General features: G+C 40.1%; 3 protein-coding genes across 4 annotated transcripts in view; 2 read left to right on the forward strand and 1 right to left on the reverse strand.

Moving 5' to 3' along the window:
- The first annotated feature begins 218 nt into the window (after positions 1 to 218).
- Positions 219 to 10,201, forward strand: LOC105391644 (trypsin, alkaline B). Of its 2 annotated transcripts, none has more exons than XM_048631031.1 (10): positions 219 to 507; positions 1,988 to 2,121; positions 5,255 to 5,343; positions 6,066 to 6,366; positions 6,539 to 6,683; positions 6,913 to 7,064; positions 7,300 to 7,443; positions 7,598 to 7,660; positions 8,055 to 8,143; positions 10,090 to 10,201. In XM_048631031.1, the coding sequence occupies exons 1-7, from the start codon at positions 459 to 461 to the stop codon at positions 7,435 to 7,437; spliced, it is 1,008 nt and encodes a 335-aa protein (XP_048486988.1). In that variant the 5' UTR covers positions 219 to 458; the 3' UTR covers positions 7,438 to 7,443; positions 7,598 to 7,660; positions 8,055 to 8,143; positions 10,090 to 10,201. The 2 variants fall into 2 exon arrangements, with proteins under 2 accessions (XP_048486988.1, XP_048486987.1); XM_048631030.1 differs by lacking the exon at positions 10,090 to 10,201 and adding an exon at positions 9,853 to 10,014.
- Positions 9,468 to 11,740, forward strand: LOC105396708 (trypsin CFT-1-like). The gene is made up of 6 exons (XM_048631116.1): positions 9,468 to 9,472; positions 9,935 to 10,217; positions 10,390 to 10,525; positions 10,760 to 10,911; positions 11,260 to 11,349; positions 11,717 to 11,740. Exons 1-6 carry the CDS (start codon positions 9,468 to 9,470, stop codon positions 11,738 to 11,740), a joined length of 690 nt encoding a protein of 229 aa, XP_048487073.1.
- A 145-nt stretch (positions 11,741 to 11,885) lies between these two features.
- LOC125490794 (trypsin CFT-1-like) overlaps positions 11,886 to 20,239 on the reverse strand; it is a 45,975-nt gene continuing 37,621 nt past the window's right edge. Inside the window, exons 4-6 of the mRNA XM_048631117.1 lie at positions 19,936 to 20,104; positions 19,292 to 19,443; positions 11,886 to 12,201 (exon numbers count right to left, since the gene is read on the reverse strand). Coding sequence (XP_048487074.1) covers positions 12,103 to 12,201; positions 19,292 to 19,443; positions 19,936 to 20,104 — 420 coding nt within the window. The 3' untranslated portion in view covers positions 11,886 to 12,102. The remainder of the gene's footprint in view (positions 12,202 to 19,291; positions 19,444 to 19,935; positions 20,105 to 20,239) is intronic.

The raw sequence follows: 20,239 nt of genomic DNA on the forward strand, positions 1-20,239 counted from the left end.
CGTGAAAAGTAACAGACAGACACAGTACTTTTGCATTTATAATATTAAGTTAGGATAATATAAATCATAACAAAATTTCCCATATTTTACTGTACAGACCTTAGATTAACAATAAACGAACAAGACGGTACAGTTATATATTTTTACCTACTGGCATATTCGACGATGTATCTGTATCAGGTGAGTACTTATGTTACAATACCTAGCTAGCAACTAGCAACTTACAAAGCGTAGGAAAATATAGTGTGTTAAAAAGGATAGACAAGACACAAAGAGTTGTAGATTTTCACCTTTACTATAATTATTTACCACTATTGCAACACCTTGTACTGTTATATCCATCCTCATTGCTTCGCCGTAGACAAGCTAAAAAGCTGCAATAAATAAAATTGCGATGGCCATGGCTTGGCCATCCCAATTTTAACTTACTTTTGAGACAGGAAATAAACAGGAAAGTGATGGTTTTCAGGATGAAGTTACTAATTATGACTGTGCTATTTTACTATGGTAAGCTTTATTATTTACGGTAGTTAAGTATGGTAAAGAAAAATTGGGTAGATATCTACATCTATGTGTCTTTGTAGTACTTTATACTTAGCCCCCTTCATTTTTTAAAGGGAAAAAATGTAACCTTGCCGGTTTTTATTTCTATAGGCATTATTCATATACACTTAATCAAAAACTATGTAAAAAGTAGAAGAATCGCTATTTCTTTATTACCTATAGGGTACAGTCAACCCCTAGTAAAAGAGTGAGAATTTTTTCTTCAACATTATAATATATATGTTACTGTAAAAGCCCGAACAACGGTAAAACCTAAGATTTACCAACTCTTAATGGTAAGAGCCCGAAAGATTTTGCTATTCGCACTTTTACCACTATTCACTTGGTAAATCTTAGGATTTACATTAAGGCACGGTAAATGTTGAAAAAGCCAGGTTATAACTTATAACCTCCGTAGTCGAACAAAGCGTCCGTAGTCGAGCGGGCTTCAGTGATCGTAACTGATCACTGAGGTTTAGCAACAACCAGCATGGTCAGCCATTGGATGGGTGACCGATTTCAAGTAGTTCTTTTCTGGATGCTTTCGTACTTCGGACGGCACGTTAAGCCGTGGGTCCCGGTTGCTGCTTCGGCAGCAGTCGTTAAGCCTAGTCAGAGGACTTCGGGCGGCTTGAAAACGTCTGACAGTCGGGTTGCCCACTTACCCGACAACTCGCTCAGCACAAGCTTGCTTGTGTTGGGGCCCACCAACCCGCACTAGGCCAGCGTGGTGGACTAGATCGAAACCCTTACTTCATTAGAAGGAGACCCGTGCCCCAGCAGTGGGGACGTAATGAGTCGTGATGATGATGATAACTTATAACTAACCGAACTTAAGAAATATTTATTATTGCAATCTACTTTACTCGACGCGACGTCAACAATAATAATACGTGAAAATTATTTTACTTCCGGTTTCCGTGTTTAAATTATCGTTCAGTGAATGAGTGAAAATAAAGTTATTTTCCTATAATCCAGCATTCAATGATAATTCGCATCTATTACTATACACATAAATACCATAATCCGGTGAATTACATCGCCCAAAAGTTGATGAATGACCTTGACCTCCGATTTCTTTTCGACAATAATAAATGAATAGGTCATAATTAATCTTTGTTTTATTCCCAAAACCAACTTTTACTAGGTGTCAGTGGTAAAACCTAGCATTTACCAAATTCTAATGGTAAAAGCCCGAAAAAAATGACCCATTTTCACAAATTCATACATTTACCAACTCATGTTGGTAAATCCTAAGATTTACTGGTAAATCCTAGGATTTACCGTTGTTCGGGCTTTTACAGTAACATATATACTGTATTAGCTTACCTGACTTAATGTCAATTTTAACCTTATTATTTACGATCCATACATTTTATGCGATCAGGAAGTTCTCATTAAAAATATGGACTACGTATAGGTTAGTATATAATTATGTTTTCAGGGTGCTGTGAGGACACGGTGACTGTGAGGGAGCCCCCCGCGCGCCCCGCGCCCCCCGCCAACAGGATCGTCAGGGGACACCCCACCACCGTCAAGACATACCCTTACATGGCGTATTTAAGTTCATTTTTTACGGTATTGCTTCTTTACCAGACTCACCGACATAGTATGCAGTAGTAGAGTAGCTTAGTTTGGAGCTGTCGACGACGCGAGCAATGAAAAAGTTAAATTTCATAATACCGACACCAAACAGGGACGTGATGTGACTGTGACCGTAGGTATACAGTTGAACGGGTAGGGTCAGTGCGTCTCAGTATGTCCGTTAATTCTCAAATAATTTTGTTCTAAAAATTAAAATGATAAAGGTATTCAATATCCATAATCAAGTTATTTGTTTGGAGTTCTGATGTAAGTTATCAGATCATTTCAAAATTATGTGACATTACTTACTTATGATTTTGGTTATCAATAATTAAGTAGAAATATAAGCTTTTAGGGATTCAAACTTTTACTGTATATTTGTTTTTAAAAAACCAGTTTTATGTGTTTTAAATTAAAAAAATAATTAATTAGAAAGCGTTTGACAGCCAACTGACAGCGTTTACCATGTGTTTCTGTTTTTGATGGTAAGGGCCCAAGACTCTAGTTAGTCCTATTTATGAGGTAGGTAAGTCCTAAAAATTTAAATTATGAAGTTACCTTTCTAAAGGCTCTGTCAAACCAGGACGCGTTACTAGCGCGCGTCATACGCAACGCGACGCTAGCGCTGGCGCTCTGTTTACCATTGTAGTTGTAGCGGCCTATTTTGCGTATTGAATTTGTCCTATATTTCTGGTGTTTAAAATAAGGAACAACCGCTTTGGAATACTGATATAACGTATATTGATAAATAAGTCAGTTACAATGTAAAATATTCGAGGAATTGGGGTAGGGAACAATTCAACCAATCACAGTGATAATGCTTCACGCCATCTACATCGAATCAGGTGGCAATATTTGTAGTAGTACCAAGCTTGCCACTAGATGGCGCTGTTCCGGTCTTCCTCGACGAGTGGAAATATGCTCGTGTATGCTCGCCGCAGCACTCCCGTCGCAGTCTGGATGTCGGCCACCCTGGAGACGTCGTCCTTACCGCGGATGGACTTGATGATGCGGCCCATATGTCAGTGGGGGGAGATTCTTATCTCTGATGATGACCATCGTGTTAGGTCTCAACTCCTCAGTATGCTCTCGCCATTTAGCGCGGGTCTGCAGCTCGGATATGTACTCGTTAGCCCATCGTGACCAGAAGTGCTGCCTGATCTGCTCCGTCCTCTGCGGTAGCGTGAGAGCCGTGTTGCCGGGATGTCGGTGTAGACGTCGAACAGCGGCGAGATCAGGCTCCGGCCGACCAAGAAGTGTGCAGGACTAAGTGGGAGAAAGTCAGTGGGATCTGTGGACGTAGGTGTTAATGGTCGGGAGTTGAGGATGGCTTCTATTTGCGCTAATAACGTGCTAAACTCTTCGAATGTTAAGTTTACATTGCCAACTACTTGGCGTAGATGGTATTAATTCGGATATCCGTAGTCATTTAAGCGAGTCATATGACCTAACCCACACCTAATCTAAAAGACGTTCTTATTAAGGCGTCGTCGGCATAGTAGGTAGCTCCTAATTAACTATCTAATCTAATATTCCTAAGTTCCTAGCATCTTAAGTGTTTTTCTTACTTTTCGTTTTCGCTTGTAAGTTTTGAGTAGGCTCATTAACAATAAACAGTGTACTTAGACGTGGCGCTTGCTGCTGTTATTATTATGTAATAATTATAGTTTATTTTTATTTTTGATTAGAACTACAAGTCATTACTTTTTGTCACTATAGGTGGGAACCTATTAATGGCATTTCCGTGTTTTGTAGAATTTTATAATTTTGTTACCATATAAGTTGACGCAAATGCTGTTGGTTCTCCATGAACAATATAAATAAATAAATACCTAAATAACCTTTCATACTCGTGTAAAAAATCGCTGTATAACGCTTTATGTTGAGGCGAGCGCTGCAATCGCTTTTCTAGCGCTAAAAATCTACGTTCAGCCTGAAAATACGTGTCTCCCTAGGTCTTAGCCGGTTTTTTCATAGGAATGCGTACTATGCACTGAAAACACGTTATTAGCACAAATGAGGACGAGGTTGGGAAAGGGACAAGATGTCGTGTTTGCTGGGAACGACGATACTTCCTTTGGCTTGACTGCTAGTCCTTGATTGGAATTACGTCTGCGTTACGTCTCCTTCAGGCACCTGGTGTGACCCGCTTGGCTTGACCTTGACCTCGCTGATGCGTAGTTGTGCGAGATGGTTGCGTGGCAGGTACAACTGACCTCCGTTCTTGGTGCGTATTCCGGGGGTTCCAAGGTAATCTTCAGGAATCAGCGTAATCCTTGTAAATATATGGCTCGTAAGGTCCGGAGCATGTAGCGGCCTAATTTGCGTTTTAATTTTTGTCCTATATTTTTCTGGTGTTTGAAATAAGGAACAACCGCTTTGGAATACTGATATAACGTATTTTGATTAAATAAGTCAGTTACAATGTACAATATTCGAGGAATTGTGGTAGGAAACAATTCAACCAATCACAGTGATAATGCTTCACGCCATCTACATCCAATCAGGTGGCAGTATTTGTAGTAGTACCAAGCTTGCCACTAGATGGCGCTGTTCCGGTTTATTTGGGCCCGAACAGTAGTACAACACATCATGGCGTCATAGCACGGCGTCATGTTAGCGCTCTGACGCGCGCTAGTAATGCTTTCTGTTTGACGTAGCATTAAGTTATTGTAAGTTATACATAGCCAGTGGCGGATTAAGAGCATCGGAGATATGTAACATAGCCCTCATTATAACGTACTTTAGAGCGGTGGTGGTGTAATGGATACAATGGATAAGGCCTCGTCCTCTCAATCAAGAGGCCGTGGGTTCAAATCCTGGCCTGTGCCAATGAATTCTTTCAATTAAGGAGTTTAAGTATAATAATACCACGTGCTCTTACGGTGATGGACAACATCGTGAGGAAACCTGCACATCTAGATTCTAGATGTGTATCCTAAGTGCATTGTACTTATCCCAAAACGGCGATATGGTTCGCAACCTATCACGGGAGTACAAAAATGTGCTGCGAAAAGTGGGTGGCTCGCTTGTGAGCCACCTCTGACTACCCCTTCGGGGATTACAGTCGTGAGTGCATATGTATGTATATGTATGTATGTAACGTACTTTATCGCTGTATTTGCAGATGCGTGGTCAGAAGCCGCTGCTGTTAAACTGTGGGGGCGTGATACTCACACAGCACCACGTGCTCACCGCTGCGCACTGCTTAAATCTGTAATAAATTCTTAATTTTTGCACATACTTAGTTACGATTTAGCGGTCAGCTATATTTCACTGTCATTAATTTACATGCTGCCTACAAGAGCTTCGCTATTATACGCAGAACTAGCACCGCCAGTGGATAAAAAATAGTAACTTCCGTTTGAAAGCGTTTATTCCAAAAACTGCCAAGGCCACCCCCTCGTCATGCTAATTCTAATTTTTAGAACGGCCATCGTTAGCAATTTTTAGATTAATTTCTAGATTCAAAGCACAACGGATTAGCCGCAATAGCGACTATAAACTATTATAACTAGGATTATTTCCTTTATGGTGGAGGCTTACTTACTGTACGTAATTCTCCGCTCGCTGGCGTCGTGGACGCGGTCTAAAGGAAGTTGTCCCGGCTCTAAGGCTGTTCCTCCACCACCGCCGTAACCGGGAGGTGATGACGTCGCCAATTTTGTGATATCATTTAACATGGCCATGAAGTGTCCGAGCGCCGTCATCCTTCATGTCGTTCTCGCTGACGGAGCGTCCCGGATGATGACGGCTGTGATGGACAAACGGCCTAAGGCACCGTGTAGCGCATATATTTACTATAATATAAAATATCAAATTAGTCAATCCAAAAGAGAAGCAATGTGAATTGTGTTACAGGCGTGAACCCTTTGCCACTGCAGTATCAAATCATACAGTGAATGATCTATGTAACCATACCTATAAAATCTTTCCAGAAAAATCAATGACACTACAGCTGCTACTGGCACTACCATCTTGAGGGCATCTGAAGTTGTCATTCGCGTCGGATCCACCTACAAAGACCGCGGAGGCTCAGAGCATGCGACGTCCAAGACCGTGGTCCACGAGGACTACCAACATTCGATGGGTTTCGACAACGACGTGGCAGTGTTGGTGCTGCCGACCAGTGTGAGCAACTACCGGAGCAGCTCGGTGCAGCCAGCCGTAATCCCCCCGGGGGGGTATGTGGTCCCGGACAACGCGTCTGTGGTAGCTGTCGGGTGGGGACTGACTGATGTGAGTATCTAACACTTCACCTTCCGGATTTTATCGACATCTATAGGTAAATAATGACCTAATTTCGTATTTGATAATAAACGGATATAAACCCCATGTTTCGCATGATACCCCAATGAGCCCCTGAGTCATTTCTGTCGGCTTCCTATACCACTACTGCAATACCCCGTAGATGAACTGCAACAAGTCAACCCCCCTCGGCCTGCGGCACGTGGGGCTGCGCACGGTGGACCGAGACACCTGCGCCGCGCGGTGGGGGCAGGAGGTCCCAGAACTCCCCGACTCCATGCTCTGCGCGGGGCTGCTTGGTGTTGGAGGTAAGCTCGTATATCCGACTCGTCGACGGGCTGGACCGACTTATGCAGACAATTGACGAGTAATATCAAGTGCGTTTGCGGTTTGAAAAACCGACCCCGCAACGAAGCCACTACAAATCGAGTATTTGTGTGATTTGCTTAAGTTTGTGTCCACACACGTTGGGTAGGTATTTCCCAGACTCGTGAAGTCGTCATAGCTCGGCTAACAATAAGAGTTTGTCCCCTACAGGAGCCGGTATCTGTATGGGTGACTCCGGTGGTCCCCTGGTGTACAACGGGGTGGTGGTGGGGGTGTCCTCGTTTGTTAAGACATGCGACGATTCCTTCTACCCTCAAGTATTCATGCGCGTCTCTAGCTACACCGACTGGATCAACAACACTGTAAGTAGTTTAATTAAATTATAGAATTATACAGCCTTGGGGCGGTGCCCCGCTATACTGAAGCCTTGCACCCCACGGCTGAGAATGCCCCCCCTTGAAGAGTTTCTTCTCTTAACATTTATTTATGACGAACAAGAAAATATTTTTGTTATCATACCTTCCTAATACGTCTAAAATAGGTAGGTAAGTAGGAAGCTGATACCCTAGATTTACATTATAATTTTAAATATCCCAGGTAAGTCAAAACCAGGTTGTGGTTGTGCACAAGAACAGTCACAACACCGCCGTGGCAGCTGACGTCACCAGGTTGATGCTACTCGCCTTCGCAACGTCAATTTGGATAATGTATTCCGAATTCTCATTATTTTTTTAAGTAGGAGTAAGTACGTACCGATGTACATACCACGGTATAATAATAAAAAAAAAATTATATTATTTATTTAACTCTTCGTTGTACAAATATTACAAACATTACATTGTACAATTTTATAAGATTTTTATTAAAAAATAATCATTTATAATTTGTTTGACAGCCAACTTCTACCATGTATTTCTGTTTCGATGGTAAGGCCCCAAAACTTTAGTTAAATTAGGAGGTAAGTTCTAAAAATTAAAAATTATGAAATTACCTTTCTTTTTGTCAAACCAGGATGCGTTACTTACGGGCCTTTTCGGTGCTGGACACCATTATATTTTTTAATTATTCTTAATGTTCTTTTGTTTGATTCACTTTTAATTTAAATTTCGTTTTTTATTTTATTTTTTTGTGTACTTATGTTATTACTTACTATTTTTTGATGTGTGGTGCTAGACACCGAATAAAGATTTTTTATATTTTATCTTTATCTTGGCGTCATAGCTCGGCGTCATGATAGCGCTCTGACGCGCGCTGGTAATGCTTTCTGTTTGACGTAGCCTTATGTTATTTTGAATTTGCGGTTAGTTATTATATAGCGCTCATTGTAACGTACTTTATCACTGTATTTGCAGATGCGTGGTCAGAGGCTGCTGGGGGGTTACTGTGGGGGCGTGATACTCACACAGCACCACGTGCTCACCGCTGCACACTGCTTATTTCGGTATTAAATTCCAAAACAAATTGTTACAATAAAAGGGTTTAAATCTAATGCAGCTGTCATGACTTCTGGTGTTCCACAGGGTTCCCTCCTGGGTCCATTACTTTTCCTAATATTCATTAATGACCTTGCAAGCATCCTTAAATGTAACAGTCTACTCTACGCCGATGATTTGAAAATCTTTAAAAGTATAAAATCTAACAATGACTGTCAGACACTGCAAGCAGACCTTGATACTTTAAGTGCATGGTGCACTGAAAATAAAATGTCCCTCAACGTAAATAAATGTTTTGCCATGTCTTTTACAAAGAAAAAAAATAAAATTAGCTACTCTTATAAAATTAATGACAATTTGCTTGTTACCAAATCGTCAGCCAAAGACCTAGGAATAATCTTTGATACCGAACTTTCCTTTAGAGAACATTTTCAATACATAATAAACAGATGTAACAAACTGATAGGATTTATTTTTAGAATTACAAAAAACTTTAAGAATCCCCGTAGTTTAATTCTCCTGTATAACTCTCTCATTAGAACTATACTTAAATATGGATCTACTATTTGGTCACCCTTTTACCAAAATCACATAAATAGTTTAGAGGCCTTACAACGGCGATTCCTTAGATTTTTGAGTTACAGATATGACCTTAAATATAAATTAACCAACTATGATTTGAGACTCAAACATTTTAATTTTACATCGTTATATAATCGACGGCAAATACTAGATCTTTGTGTACTGCATAAGATAATTCATGGGAAGTTGGATACTAATATTTTACCGAATATACACTTTAATTGCCCTAGACGAACCCCTCGTAACATAAAACCTTTTTTTATACCGGGTCACAGAACAAACTCCACAGTTAATACACCAGTACACAGAATGTGTCAACTATATAATAGTTTAATCAGCAGTCATAATCATATTGATATATTTGGGTCATCATTACCTGGGTTCCGTTATGCAATAAAATTGCTTTACAATAATGAATGAACACTTGTTAAGTACATAATTAAACTACTTATAGTATATACATACCTAATTACGTTGTTTGTAAGCCAATATGTATACTGTCTTAGAATTAAAACTAACCTAATTAACGATTTAGTTTAACTAGTTACCTCATAGATTTAAAATTAAGTTTAAAATATAATTACTAACCTAAACAAATGTTTGTGTAGCAAACTACTCTAGCATGTTTTTGTTACATAGTTTTGGACTGTTATTTACATTAAGATCCACAAGCATGAATTTATAAGAATGTGTTAATAACAATCTGTTTTTGTAACTTTCAATAAATAAATAAATAAATAAATAAATAAAATGTTGTAAGTACTTAGTTACGATTTAGCGGTTGGCCATTCTCTAAATTATCATGAACGTCTCACTATATTTCCCTTTCATTAATTTACGAGCTGCCCCCAAGAGCTTCGCTGCGCCTTTAAGGCGCTATTATACGCAGAACTAGCGCAACCATTAGATAAAATTCATAACATCCGTTTGAAGCGCCAATTTTGTGATATCATTTAACATGGCCATGAAGTGTCCGAGCGCCGTCATCCTTCATGTCGTTCTCGCTGACGGAGCGTCACGGATGGTGACGGTTGTGGTGGACAAACAGCCAAACGCACCGTGTAGCGCATATATTTACTATTTTAAATTTAAAATAGTCAATCCAAAAGAGAACCCGATGTGAATTGTGTTACAGGTGTGAACCCTTTGCCACTGTAGTATCAAGTCATGCGGTGAATGATCTAGGTACTTTACACCATACCATTAAATCTTTCCAGAATAATCAATGACACTACCATCTTGAGGGCATCTAAAGTTGTCATTCGCGTCGGATCCACCTACAATGACCGCGGAGGCTCAAAGCATGAGACGTCCAAGATCTTGGTCCACGAGGATTACAAATATTCGGAGAGTAAAGACAACGACGTTGCAGTGTTGGTGCTGTCGACCAGTGTGAGCAACTACCGGAGCAGCTCGGTGCAGCCAGCCGTCATCCCCCCGGGGGGGTATGTGGTCCCGGACAACGCGTCTGTGGTAGCTGTCGGGTGGGGACGGACTGATGTGAGTATCTAACACTTCACCTTGCGGATTTTATCGGCAACCATAGGTGAATAATGACCTTATATCCTATTTGATAATAAATGGAAATAAACCCCATGTTTGGTATGATACCCCAATGATCCATTTAGTAATTTCTGTCGGCTTCTTATACCACGACTGTAATACCCCGTAGATGAAATGCATCAAGTCAAGCCCCATCGGCCTGCGACTCGTGGGGCTGCGCAAGGTGGACCGAGACACCTGCGCCGCACGTTATCCGAGATTCTCATACAACAACATGCTCTGCGCGGGGCTGCTTGGTGTTGGAGGTAAGCTCGTTTATCTGACTTATGAAGTCGACAGGCTGGACCGACTTATGGAGACGTTTGACGAGTTCTATTGAGTGCGTTTGAGTTTTGATGAAAAAAAGACCCGCTTCAAAGTCACAGGATTCATGAATGTTTGTGAGAAAGTTTGTGTCTGTCCACACACGTTGGATATTTTCCAGACTCGTCAAGTCGTCATTCCTATCTTGGTTAACAATAAGAGTTTGTCCCCTACAGGAGCCGGCACTTGCAAGGGTGACTCCGGTGGTCCCCTGGTGTACAACGGGGTGGTGGTGGGGGTGACCTCATTTGCGATGAGATGCGCCGATTCCTTCTACCCTCACGTGTTCACGCGCGTCTCTAGCTACACCAACTGGATCAACAACACTGTGAGTAGTTATAATAAAATATAGAAAGATAAACTGTATTATCACAAAAACTTGAAACATTGTTTAATAAGTGTTAAAACGATAGTTTGGAGATTTATTATGCGTTTGACAAAACTCTCGTTAAACATCTGTTAAGTACTGTCTTTAGTTCTTGTGGTAAGGCTCACAGACTTGGGTCGCTGCCCCGCTGTACTGCACCCTTGCACCCCACAGGTGAAAATGAAGCCCCATAAATAGTTTTTTTCCCTTAATACTTATTTATGACATTTTTAATCTTCCACGGTAAGCAAGTAAGTAGGAAGCTGATACCCTCGATTTACATTATAATTTTAAAAATAATTTTTCCAGTTACGACAAAACCAGGTTGAGGTTGTGCACAAGCTCAGTCACAACACCGCCGTGGCTGCTGACGTCAGCAGTTTGATGCTACTCGCCTTCGTAACCTCAATATGGATAATGTATTCCGAAATCATTTATTTTTGAATTAAGTACCGTACCGATGATGATTTAGGTACGATTTATTTTCTAAATTTATACAGAATAATTCACAAGTTTGGAAATTCATATTGAAAAAGTGGCTTTTAGGTGAGTAGATATACATATTTTTTGCATTTCCTTTTATTATGTTTTTTGTTCTTCTGAGCAACTTTTGTTAAGTAACTAGTTAACTCGATGATGTTGATTATTCGACATTTTCTCTTATATTAAAATTAAATATATTTTTATAACAGCTTATAAATGTTTTTTTTTATATCTTTCCTTGCGCACCCTTTGTGTATATTAAGTATACCTAATTTTATTTCAGTATGATATGTACTCGAATAATTGAAAATTATATTTAAAAATATGTTACTTAAGAAGAAATATGCGAAACGTTTTGCATACTTGTTGTGCCCTAGAGTTCACACGAGCTAGGAGTCAAAAGGGGCGTTAATAGCTACGTTTACCTTAAATAAAATTTTCACAGGGGTTTTGTAAAAAAGCATTGTTATATTATACTTAATATAAAAAATACAAAATTACCCATATTTTCTTGTTGTAGGTTTATAAATCGACTCTTTGTAACTAGTTAGTGTCAAAAAAGTCGGAATTCCAGTGTCCCAATCTTGAACTTCTAATTAAGAGGAAAGACAGTTCATTTAAAATTTTCAAATTCCCCATAAATTATTATTGCCCTAAACTATTTTAGAATCACATTTTGGTATTATTTGTTAGGATGATGGAAGTCACCAAGGAGACTAGCAGGAGGAAGTTGACGCTCACTGTCGGCGCGCCGTTGTACCTTTGTACCTGAAACAGAATTGTAAATTAGGGACTTGTGACATGGTAGCTTCACTCTTTCGGATTCCAAAACGTTAGAAAGTATCACGTGCTTACGTGGGAAATTCTATACTATTTTCGATACAAAGTGTTGGAATTTAATACAACTATTATTTATTAATTTACTGTGGTAAATACAGAGAAAACTCAATTAAACTTTTAATAGGTTATTTATTACGACCATTACTTGACGCAGAGAAAAATCAAGAGTGACAGTAGTGACATTGACGTGACAGCTGACATTGACATGACAGCTCATTGACGTTGACGTTTTGTTGACGTTTCATGATGAGTTGCGTTCCATTTTTCCATCATCCTCTCCTGAACGCAAACCCATGGCTTTACAGCAAAACTCATGCTTGGTTCGGTGAAGTCCTTTTGTGAGGACGTCAGCAGCCATCTCATCAGTACTTTTGTAGTGGACTTCGATCTTCCGACTGGATACCTTCTCTCGGATGAAGTGGTACCTCACGTCAATATGTTTACTGCGGGCATGGTAAACATCACTACCTGAAAGCTTAATTGTACTTTGATTATCACAATACATGATAAATGGCTGGTCCGTTTGTTCAGACCAGAGCTCACGGTGTAACTGGCCGAGCCACAGTGCCTCTTGTACTGCAGAAGTTAGAGACATGTATTCAGCCTCTGTGGACGATAGGGCCACGGTCAACTGCCTTTTAGAAGCCCAACTTATAGCAGCTCCCTGAAACAGAAAAACATGACCAGTGCACGAACGCCGGTCTTCTATATTCGATGCCCAGTCTGCATCACAGTAACCAACAACATTTTCTTCATTCTTCTTGTATGTTAGTTTCATGTTTGATGTTCCTTTTAGGTATCTGAGCACTCTTTTTAATGCTATCCAGTGTTCTTTAGTGGGCTTGCTATTGAAGCGGCTTAACATATTCACTGCATATGTTATATCTGGTCGTGTACCTTGAGACAGATATAAAAGACATCCAACTGCTTCATGATATGGTATGTCAGTCCTGACTTCATCATCACTCTTGGCCGGTATCAACTTCATGCTGACATCACAAGGTGTGTTGACTGCTTTGCTTTCTGCCATTCCAAAGCGTTGTAATATTTTCTCAATGTACAACGACTGATCTAATGAAATTTCATCTTCTTTTCTTGTTATTTTCAAACCAATACAAAATCTGGCTTCTCCTAGATCTTTCATTTTGAATTTTTGAGTTAATTTTTCTTTTACAGTATTTACTGTTCCTTCTCTGTCCGTGACAAGCCAATATCTTGAAGTGCAGCATTCAATTTTATATTCCACTGTCGGCTCGCTTGTTTCAGACCATAGATGGATTTTTTAAGGTGGCATACACTCTTGCTGTCCTTCTCATACAAGGGTGGCTGGGTCATGTAAAGTTCCTCCTCTACATCTCCTTGCAAAAATGCTGAAATGGCATCCATTTGATGAATTTTGAGATCATACTTAGCTGCTGTAGCTACTAGACATCTGAGGGAAGTGTAACGGACCACTGGGGCAAATACTTCTTGATAATCTATATCTTTTCTTTGCTTATACCCTTTTATTACTAGCCTGGCTTTATATTTTGCAATCTCTCCATTTTCATTTCTCTTAGTTTTATACACCCACTTGCAGGGTATGGCTCTCTTTCCTTTAGGCAAGTCAGTGAGAATCCAAGTATCATTCTCTAACAGTGACTCATATTCTACATCCATGGCATCTCTCCATTGCTGAGCTAGTTCGCTTTTCAATGCTTCTTCAGTACTCTGAGGATCACAGTCCAGCACACTCATTGCGGATTCATTGCTTAAGCACATGTATGACACAGGATCTGATTGATCAGCTTGTTCTCTTAACTGTCTCCGTGTTCTTACTGTGACATTTGTTGATGGTGACAATGGTCTGCTTGGTACATAGTCTGTGTCTTCGAATTCATCTGATGAACTAGAAACTTCTATAGTTGCATCTGCGACTGAAACATTTAATGGGGCTCTATTATCATCATGGGTATGTACAATTTCAACTGCAGCTGGTTTACTCGGTGTACAAGTTGTATTTGACTGATATCTTTCATTAGTGCATGTTTTATCTTTAACGTTGTCTGTTTCTATGGAGATTTTCGTCTGTTGGACCGTATCTTCTAGAAATACAACGTCTCTGCTCATTATAACGCGCTTATTTTTCGGGTCTATGAACCTGTAGCCTTTTGTAGTATCACTGTACCCAACAAAAATTAACTCACGTGATTTGGGGTCCCATTTCTGCCTCCTTTCCTTGGGTACATGTACCATAGCTCGACAGCCAAATACCTTCATGTGACTGATGTTGGGCTTTGATCCGGTCCATACCTCATATGGAGTGGCATCTGACGACAGCCCCCGACAGGGAGAGCGATTTACAATGTATGCAGCAGTCGATATGGCTTCTGCCCAGTATTCTTTCTGTAAACATGCATTAAAAATCATACATTTAGCCTTTTCTACAAGTGTACGGTTCATTCTTTCTGCTAGCCCATTCTGCTCCGGAGTGTATGGGTTTGAAGTTTGATGAATAATACCTGCAGATCTCAGAAAATTATGGAAACTGTGGTTAACATATTCTTTACCATTATCAGACCGAATAATCTTTATCTTTCTGTTTAACTCATTTTCCACCTGATTTTTAAATTCCTTGAACTTTTCTAAGGCTTCACTTTTGTGGGTCAACATGTATACATACACTTTTCTGGAATAATCATCTATAAAGGTGAGAAAATACCTGGAACCTCCAATAGACTTGTTCTCCATCGGTCCACATACGTCTGAGTGGACTAGCTCTAGCAGTTCAGATGCCCGGGAGCCCCCATGGTTGAACGGTTGTCTGGTCTGTTTCCCTTCCAGACAGGAAGTGCATGCTGCGTCTTCTTTCTGCGTGGATAATTTCATACCCTCGGCACAGATCTGTAATTTATCTAGGTCATTGTAATTAATGTGGCCCATTCTTTGGTGCCACAAGAAGTTACTGTCCCCTTTTGAAGTTACTGATGATAGGGCTTGGTGTAGATTGGTGTTAAGTCGATATGTGCCATTTACACGATCAGCTGTTGCTGCAATCTCACCATTGCTATTCCTTATAATACAGCCTTTCTCATTAAACTTGACAGTACAGCCACTTTCAATAATTTTACTGACAGATAGCAAGTTTGTAGCTAAGTCTGGTACATAAAGAACATCTTTTACCTGTATGTTGTTGAGCGAACTGTTTGGGCCCTTCACCCCTATGATAATGTTCCCAGTTGATATAACTTTTAGCACCTTATCATCTGCCACTCGCACATGGGGTACCTTGGGTGCCGTCTCATTTTCCAGCCACACTCGATGTCTAGACATATGTGCAGATGCTCCAGAATCAATATACCAGTTGTTTTCATCGTTAACTGAAACAGCTGAAAAAGCAGCTACAAAACTGGTATTAGTATTTTGATTACCATTCTTTTTGTTCTTGGTTCTACAAAACTTGCTATAGTGACCATATTTGTTGCAATTAAAACAGCGGGGACCTTTTGATTTTCCTCTAGAATTTTCTCCATATTTATGTACAATGAGTGCTGAATTCTCAGTCGGCTTAATGTTTACATCCTGTAAAATCTTAGTTTTGACCAAGTCTGCTGTTATGGAAGTGCCCGAGCTTTCTAATGCCATGAGCATAGGTTTATATGACTCCGGCAGCCCAGCTAGTAACAATGTACCCAGCCATTCATCATCAACTTTGAAGTTTATGTTACGGAGCTTGTGTGCAGTGGACATAATTTTATTTACGTAGTCCTCAACACTTGAACTGCTATCTAAAGTGGTTGTTATCAGAGATTTTAGTAAGCCAACCTTTCGTGTAAGACCTGAGTCGCTAAAAGCTTGTTGCAAATTGAGCCATACCTCCTTAGAAGTGGTGCATTCCTCGATGTGAACATAATTTATCGGGTCAACTAGCAGGATTATCTTCGACTTTGCCTTTTTGTCCTTCTTCTGGTCAACGTTGGTTCCTTCAACACACTCCCAGAGCTCTTCATGCTCTAAATATGTTTGTACTGCAAACTTCCAGGTCGAGTAGTTGTCACGGCCAATTAATTTGTCGATGCTGAATGCACTTGCATTTGACGACATGTCTTGATTGTATTACAACAAATAACTTAAATGTCCTGTTTGCCGAAATTTCGGCAATCAAGTTGTGCCGGCCGGCGGACAATAATGTTATCTCGTGATATTTTTGCAATCACGCACTTAATACCTGAAATTTGTTAAAAACCACGCTCTGCTACCATGTTGGAATTTAATACAACTATTATTTATTAATTTACTGTGGTAAATACAGAGAAAACTCAATTAAACTTTTAATAGGTTATTTATTACGACCATTACTTGACGCAGAGAAAAATCAAGAGTGACAGTAGTGACATTGACGTGACAGCTGACATTGACATGACAGCTCATTGACGTTGACGTTTTGTTGACGTTTCATGATGAGTTGCGTTCCATTTTTCCATCATAACTACACGAACTAAGATGACGTAAACCGAGGTTGGAAAATCCTATAATCGCTGGTTCCTTAAATTATCGCGAACTTGTTTTGACAATGATTTTCGCATACAAACTATGTTAATAGGTAATGTGGTGCCACTCTTGAAAGGCAATGTATTGCGTCTGTCTTGCGTTCCCAACATAAAAAAAATTAAAACTTCTCTTCAGAGGCGTTTTTCCAAAAAGTCAAAATACTAATAAGATCAGCTAGGTAATGCCTATTTGGAGAACCTAGAAACAATAATATTAGGTCCTTACATATGAAATTGGCGTTTTCTATAGGAGGAACATAAAGTCGTTTTTTTTTAAATGAAATATATTAAATTAATCAAAGTATGTACCATTGCTATGTATGCACTTTTGCCATCTCATAGGTAGTTCATTGATCCCCTTACTAAAAAAACTATTCGGGCGGGAATCAATAAAATCTTTGAAGGCGGTTTGGACTGCCCCATCGGAGTTGAATTTTTTTCCTTGCAAGTAGTTATCCAAATTGCGAAAAAAATGGTAATCTGTTGGAGCAAGGTCCGGAGAGTACGGTGGATGTCTAAGACATTCTAATTGAAGCTCCTCTAATTTGGTAGCCGTCTGTTGTGCAGTGTGTGGTCTAGCGTTGTCCTGAAGCAGCAGTGGCCTAGAGCGATTGACCAGCCTCGGTTGTTTAGCAGCTAGCTTTTCCATCATGGTTTGCAGTTGCTGACAATAGATATCTGCCGTAATCGTCTGGCCAGATTTAAGAAAGCTGTAGTGAACGACACCGGCACTAGTCCACCAAACACTTACAAGCAACTTTTTTTTAGTCAATTTTCGCTTAGGGCAGGATTTGGCTGGTTCGCCAGGGTTCAGCCATTGCGATGAGCGCTTCCGATTATCGTAGAGGATCCACTTTTCATCACAGGTAATGATTCGATTTAAAATTCCTTCATTATTGTGCCGGTTGAGTAACGTAACGCAGCAGTCGACGCGCGTTTGTCGGTTTGCTTCACTCAATTCATGAGGTACCCACCTTTCAAGCTTTTTCACCTTCCCAATTTGCTTCAAGTGGATTAGAATAGTTTTATCACTAACACCGGAGCCTGCAGCTAACTCGGACGTGGTTTGCGATGGATCCGCTTCCACAATAGCCTTCAATTCTTCATTATCAACTTTGGTCTCCACGAGGCTTGTTCTGCAGGTCGAAATTTCCAGAACGAAAACGTTGGAACCAAAAACGCACTGTGTTTTCTTTTGCGACACCGTCACCATACACATCATTAATCCTTCGAGCCGTTTCTGCAGCACTGGTGCCACGGTGGAACTCATACTCGTAAATAACGCGATATTTCAAGTTTTCCATTTTGTAAACAGAGTGACACAAAGAAAAAAACAAAAGAAGAAAAAACAAATGAATTAGGGGGTTTGAAACACAAATGCATGAGTAAATAGCTGTATGAATTTGAATTTGGAATTCCTAACCATAAAGGTAATATTTGAGATCAAAGTGGCCAGTACGACAAAACGCCAATTTCATATGTAAGGACCTAATATAATGCCTACAATTTTGAAGTTAACTTGCAGAAAGGCCCAATCTGGCTTTTTCGGTCAAAATTTATTTTTTGATAAAATAAATTCTACATTCTGGGTGGGTATTTAGTATGTACTTATACAGTACAGACCCCCTACTCTTAAAAGGCAATGTATTGCGTCTGTCTTGCGTTGTCAACATTTAAAAAATCATAACTTCTCTTCAAAATCGGTTAAACAAAAAGTAAAAATATTAATATTAATATTAAACATTTAGGTAAGTAAGTACTATGTTTATATATTTATACCTAATGCAGAGCCTTTTATTACGGGTTTACGAAAATCGAAAAAAGTTAAGGTTTTCTTCTATCATATGGGCCCCTAGTAGTTAGTTACGGGTTATGCAATTTACAAAAATGAAAAAAGTTTTGATTAAAAAAGTGTCGTATCATTCTATCGGCGGGACAATCGACTGTTGATGAACCGTTCAGAGAATCAATAAATTTTGTATCTGAGATTGAAAAAAAGACTTTAGTTACTACAAGGTGGACCAAAAGAAGTCATACAATGTTGTTTGCCTCTCATTTTTTTTCTTCACATATGGGCGATATTGCAGGGAATAATGACAGATAAAACGAAAAACAGGCGACCCGAAAACTCAATAAGTATAATACACAATTATTCCGAGTACCTATATCACACACCATGGCTTCTGAACTTGTATTCTGCATTTGTTTTGTCCACAAATATCAAACAGATTTGAAATTGGCAGCCATTTGTACAAATGAGAGTAACTTCCAATAGGGTGATGACTTTCGGCCCACCTTGTAGACGTAAGTGCCAATTTCTCCATTGTCGGTTATCTAACCAACATTGATTGATTTATAAATTAAACCTCATCTCCATAACTATAAAATTCATGACAGATGTGTCAAATGTTAACCACTACTCCCTGGTTATGCTCTAACCGAGAATGGAGAAATTTTCACTAAAGATGACAGAAGGAAATGCCACTCACAGTGCTGGTGATCCAGGTGGTGTAGCTGGCGACCCGTGCGTAGACCCCCGGGTACGAGGGGTTCCCGCAGCCGGCGCCCCACGAGGTCACCCCCACCACCACCCCGTTGTACACTAGTGGGCCCCCGGAGTCACCTTGACACGCGTCCGCACCTGGGGGTCAAACATTGTATTTTACGACGGCCGAAATAAAGACGGTCGGTGTTGATCGGTCTTTAGTTTTAGCTCGTTAGTAAATTGGAATGGGTGTTTTCGGTGGATTTATTAGGCATTGTAGGTACTTTTTACACGGCCACGACCAGTGGTCAGTGAACCTGACTGTCGAAGGTCCTCGATTTAAGGTGAAGTGTGCAGTTTGCGCCCTCATCATGCTACATATTTCCAATTTATACAATCTACAGAGTCTATGGACAGCAAAATTGTCCTACCGTCCAAAAGTTATTTATTGAGAACCTCTCAATATACTTTTATGAACGTAATAGATAAAAAAATAATCCTGCTAGCCGAGGCTGGGCCAAAGAACTCGTTTTTCCACCTAGGATAGCAAGCTACTGTTAATAAGCTAGTAAGTACTTTTGGCTTTGTATAGATAAATCTATCTTCTCTTCTAAACATCGTTAGTACGAAATATGGGTTTGATGTTACCTCCAACATTGAGCAGTCCCGCACACAGCATGCTAGTAGTAACAGGGAACATGTTAGCGTTGCCCTGCTGAGCTCCGAGTGCGCTGTAGCGAGCGGCGCACTCTGAGCGGCTCACTTTACGCACGCTCACGTGGCGGAGGCTCGGCGACACTGACGAAGCTTCGTTCTCCTGGAGATAAGGATACAGTTATAGTGGGATTGGTAAGCTCTTGATGGGTGTAGGGTGGGTAGATATAGGTAGGTACTTAGGAATACTTAAATACGTAACTTGTCCAAAGAAGGATCTTCTGCTTTTTCTTGATAT

The sequence above is a fragment of the Plutella xylostella genome, chromosome 27 (genome assembly GCF_932276165.1).
Source record: "Plutella xylostella chromosome 27, ilPluXylo3.1, whole genome shotgun sequence".
Classification (NCBI taxonomy): domain Eukaryota; kingdom Metazoa; phylum Arthropoda; class Insecta; order Lepidoptera; family Plutellidae; genus Plutella; species Plutella xylostella.

Coding starts and splice junctions, on each gene's coding strand:
- LOC105391644 (XM_048631031.1), top strand. CDS start 459: ATGGTTTTCAGGATGAAGTTACTAATTATGACTGTGCTATTTTACTAT. Junction 508..1,987: donor GACTGTGCTATTTTACTATG/GTAAGCTTTATT, acceptor TTATGTTTTCAG/GGTGCTGTGAGGACACGGTG. Junction 7,065..7,299: donor CCGACTGGATCAACAACACT/GTAAGTAGTTTA, acceptor TAAATATCCCAG/GTAAGTCAAAACCAGGTTGT.
- LOC105396708 (XM_048631116.1), top strand. Junction 10,218..10,389: donor TCGGGTGGGGACGGACTGAT/GTGAGTATCTAA, acceptor AATACCCCGTAG/ATGAAATGCATCAAGTCAAG. Junction 10,912..11,259: donor CCAACTGGATCAACAACACT/GTGAGTAGTTAT, acceptor TAATTTTTCCAG/TTACGACAAAACCAGGTTGA.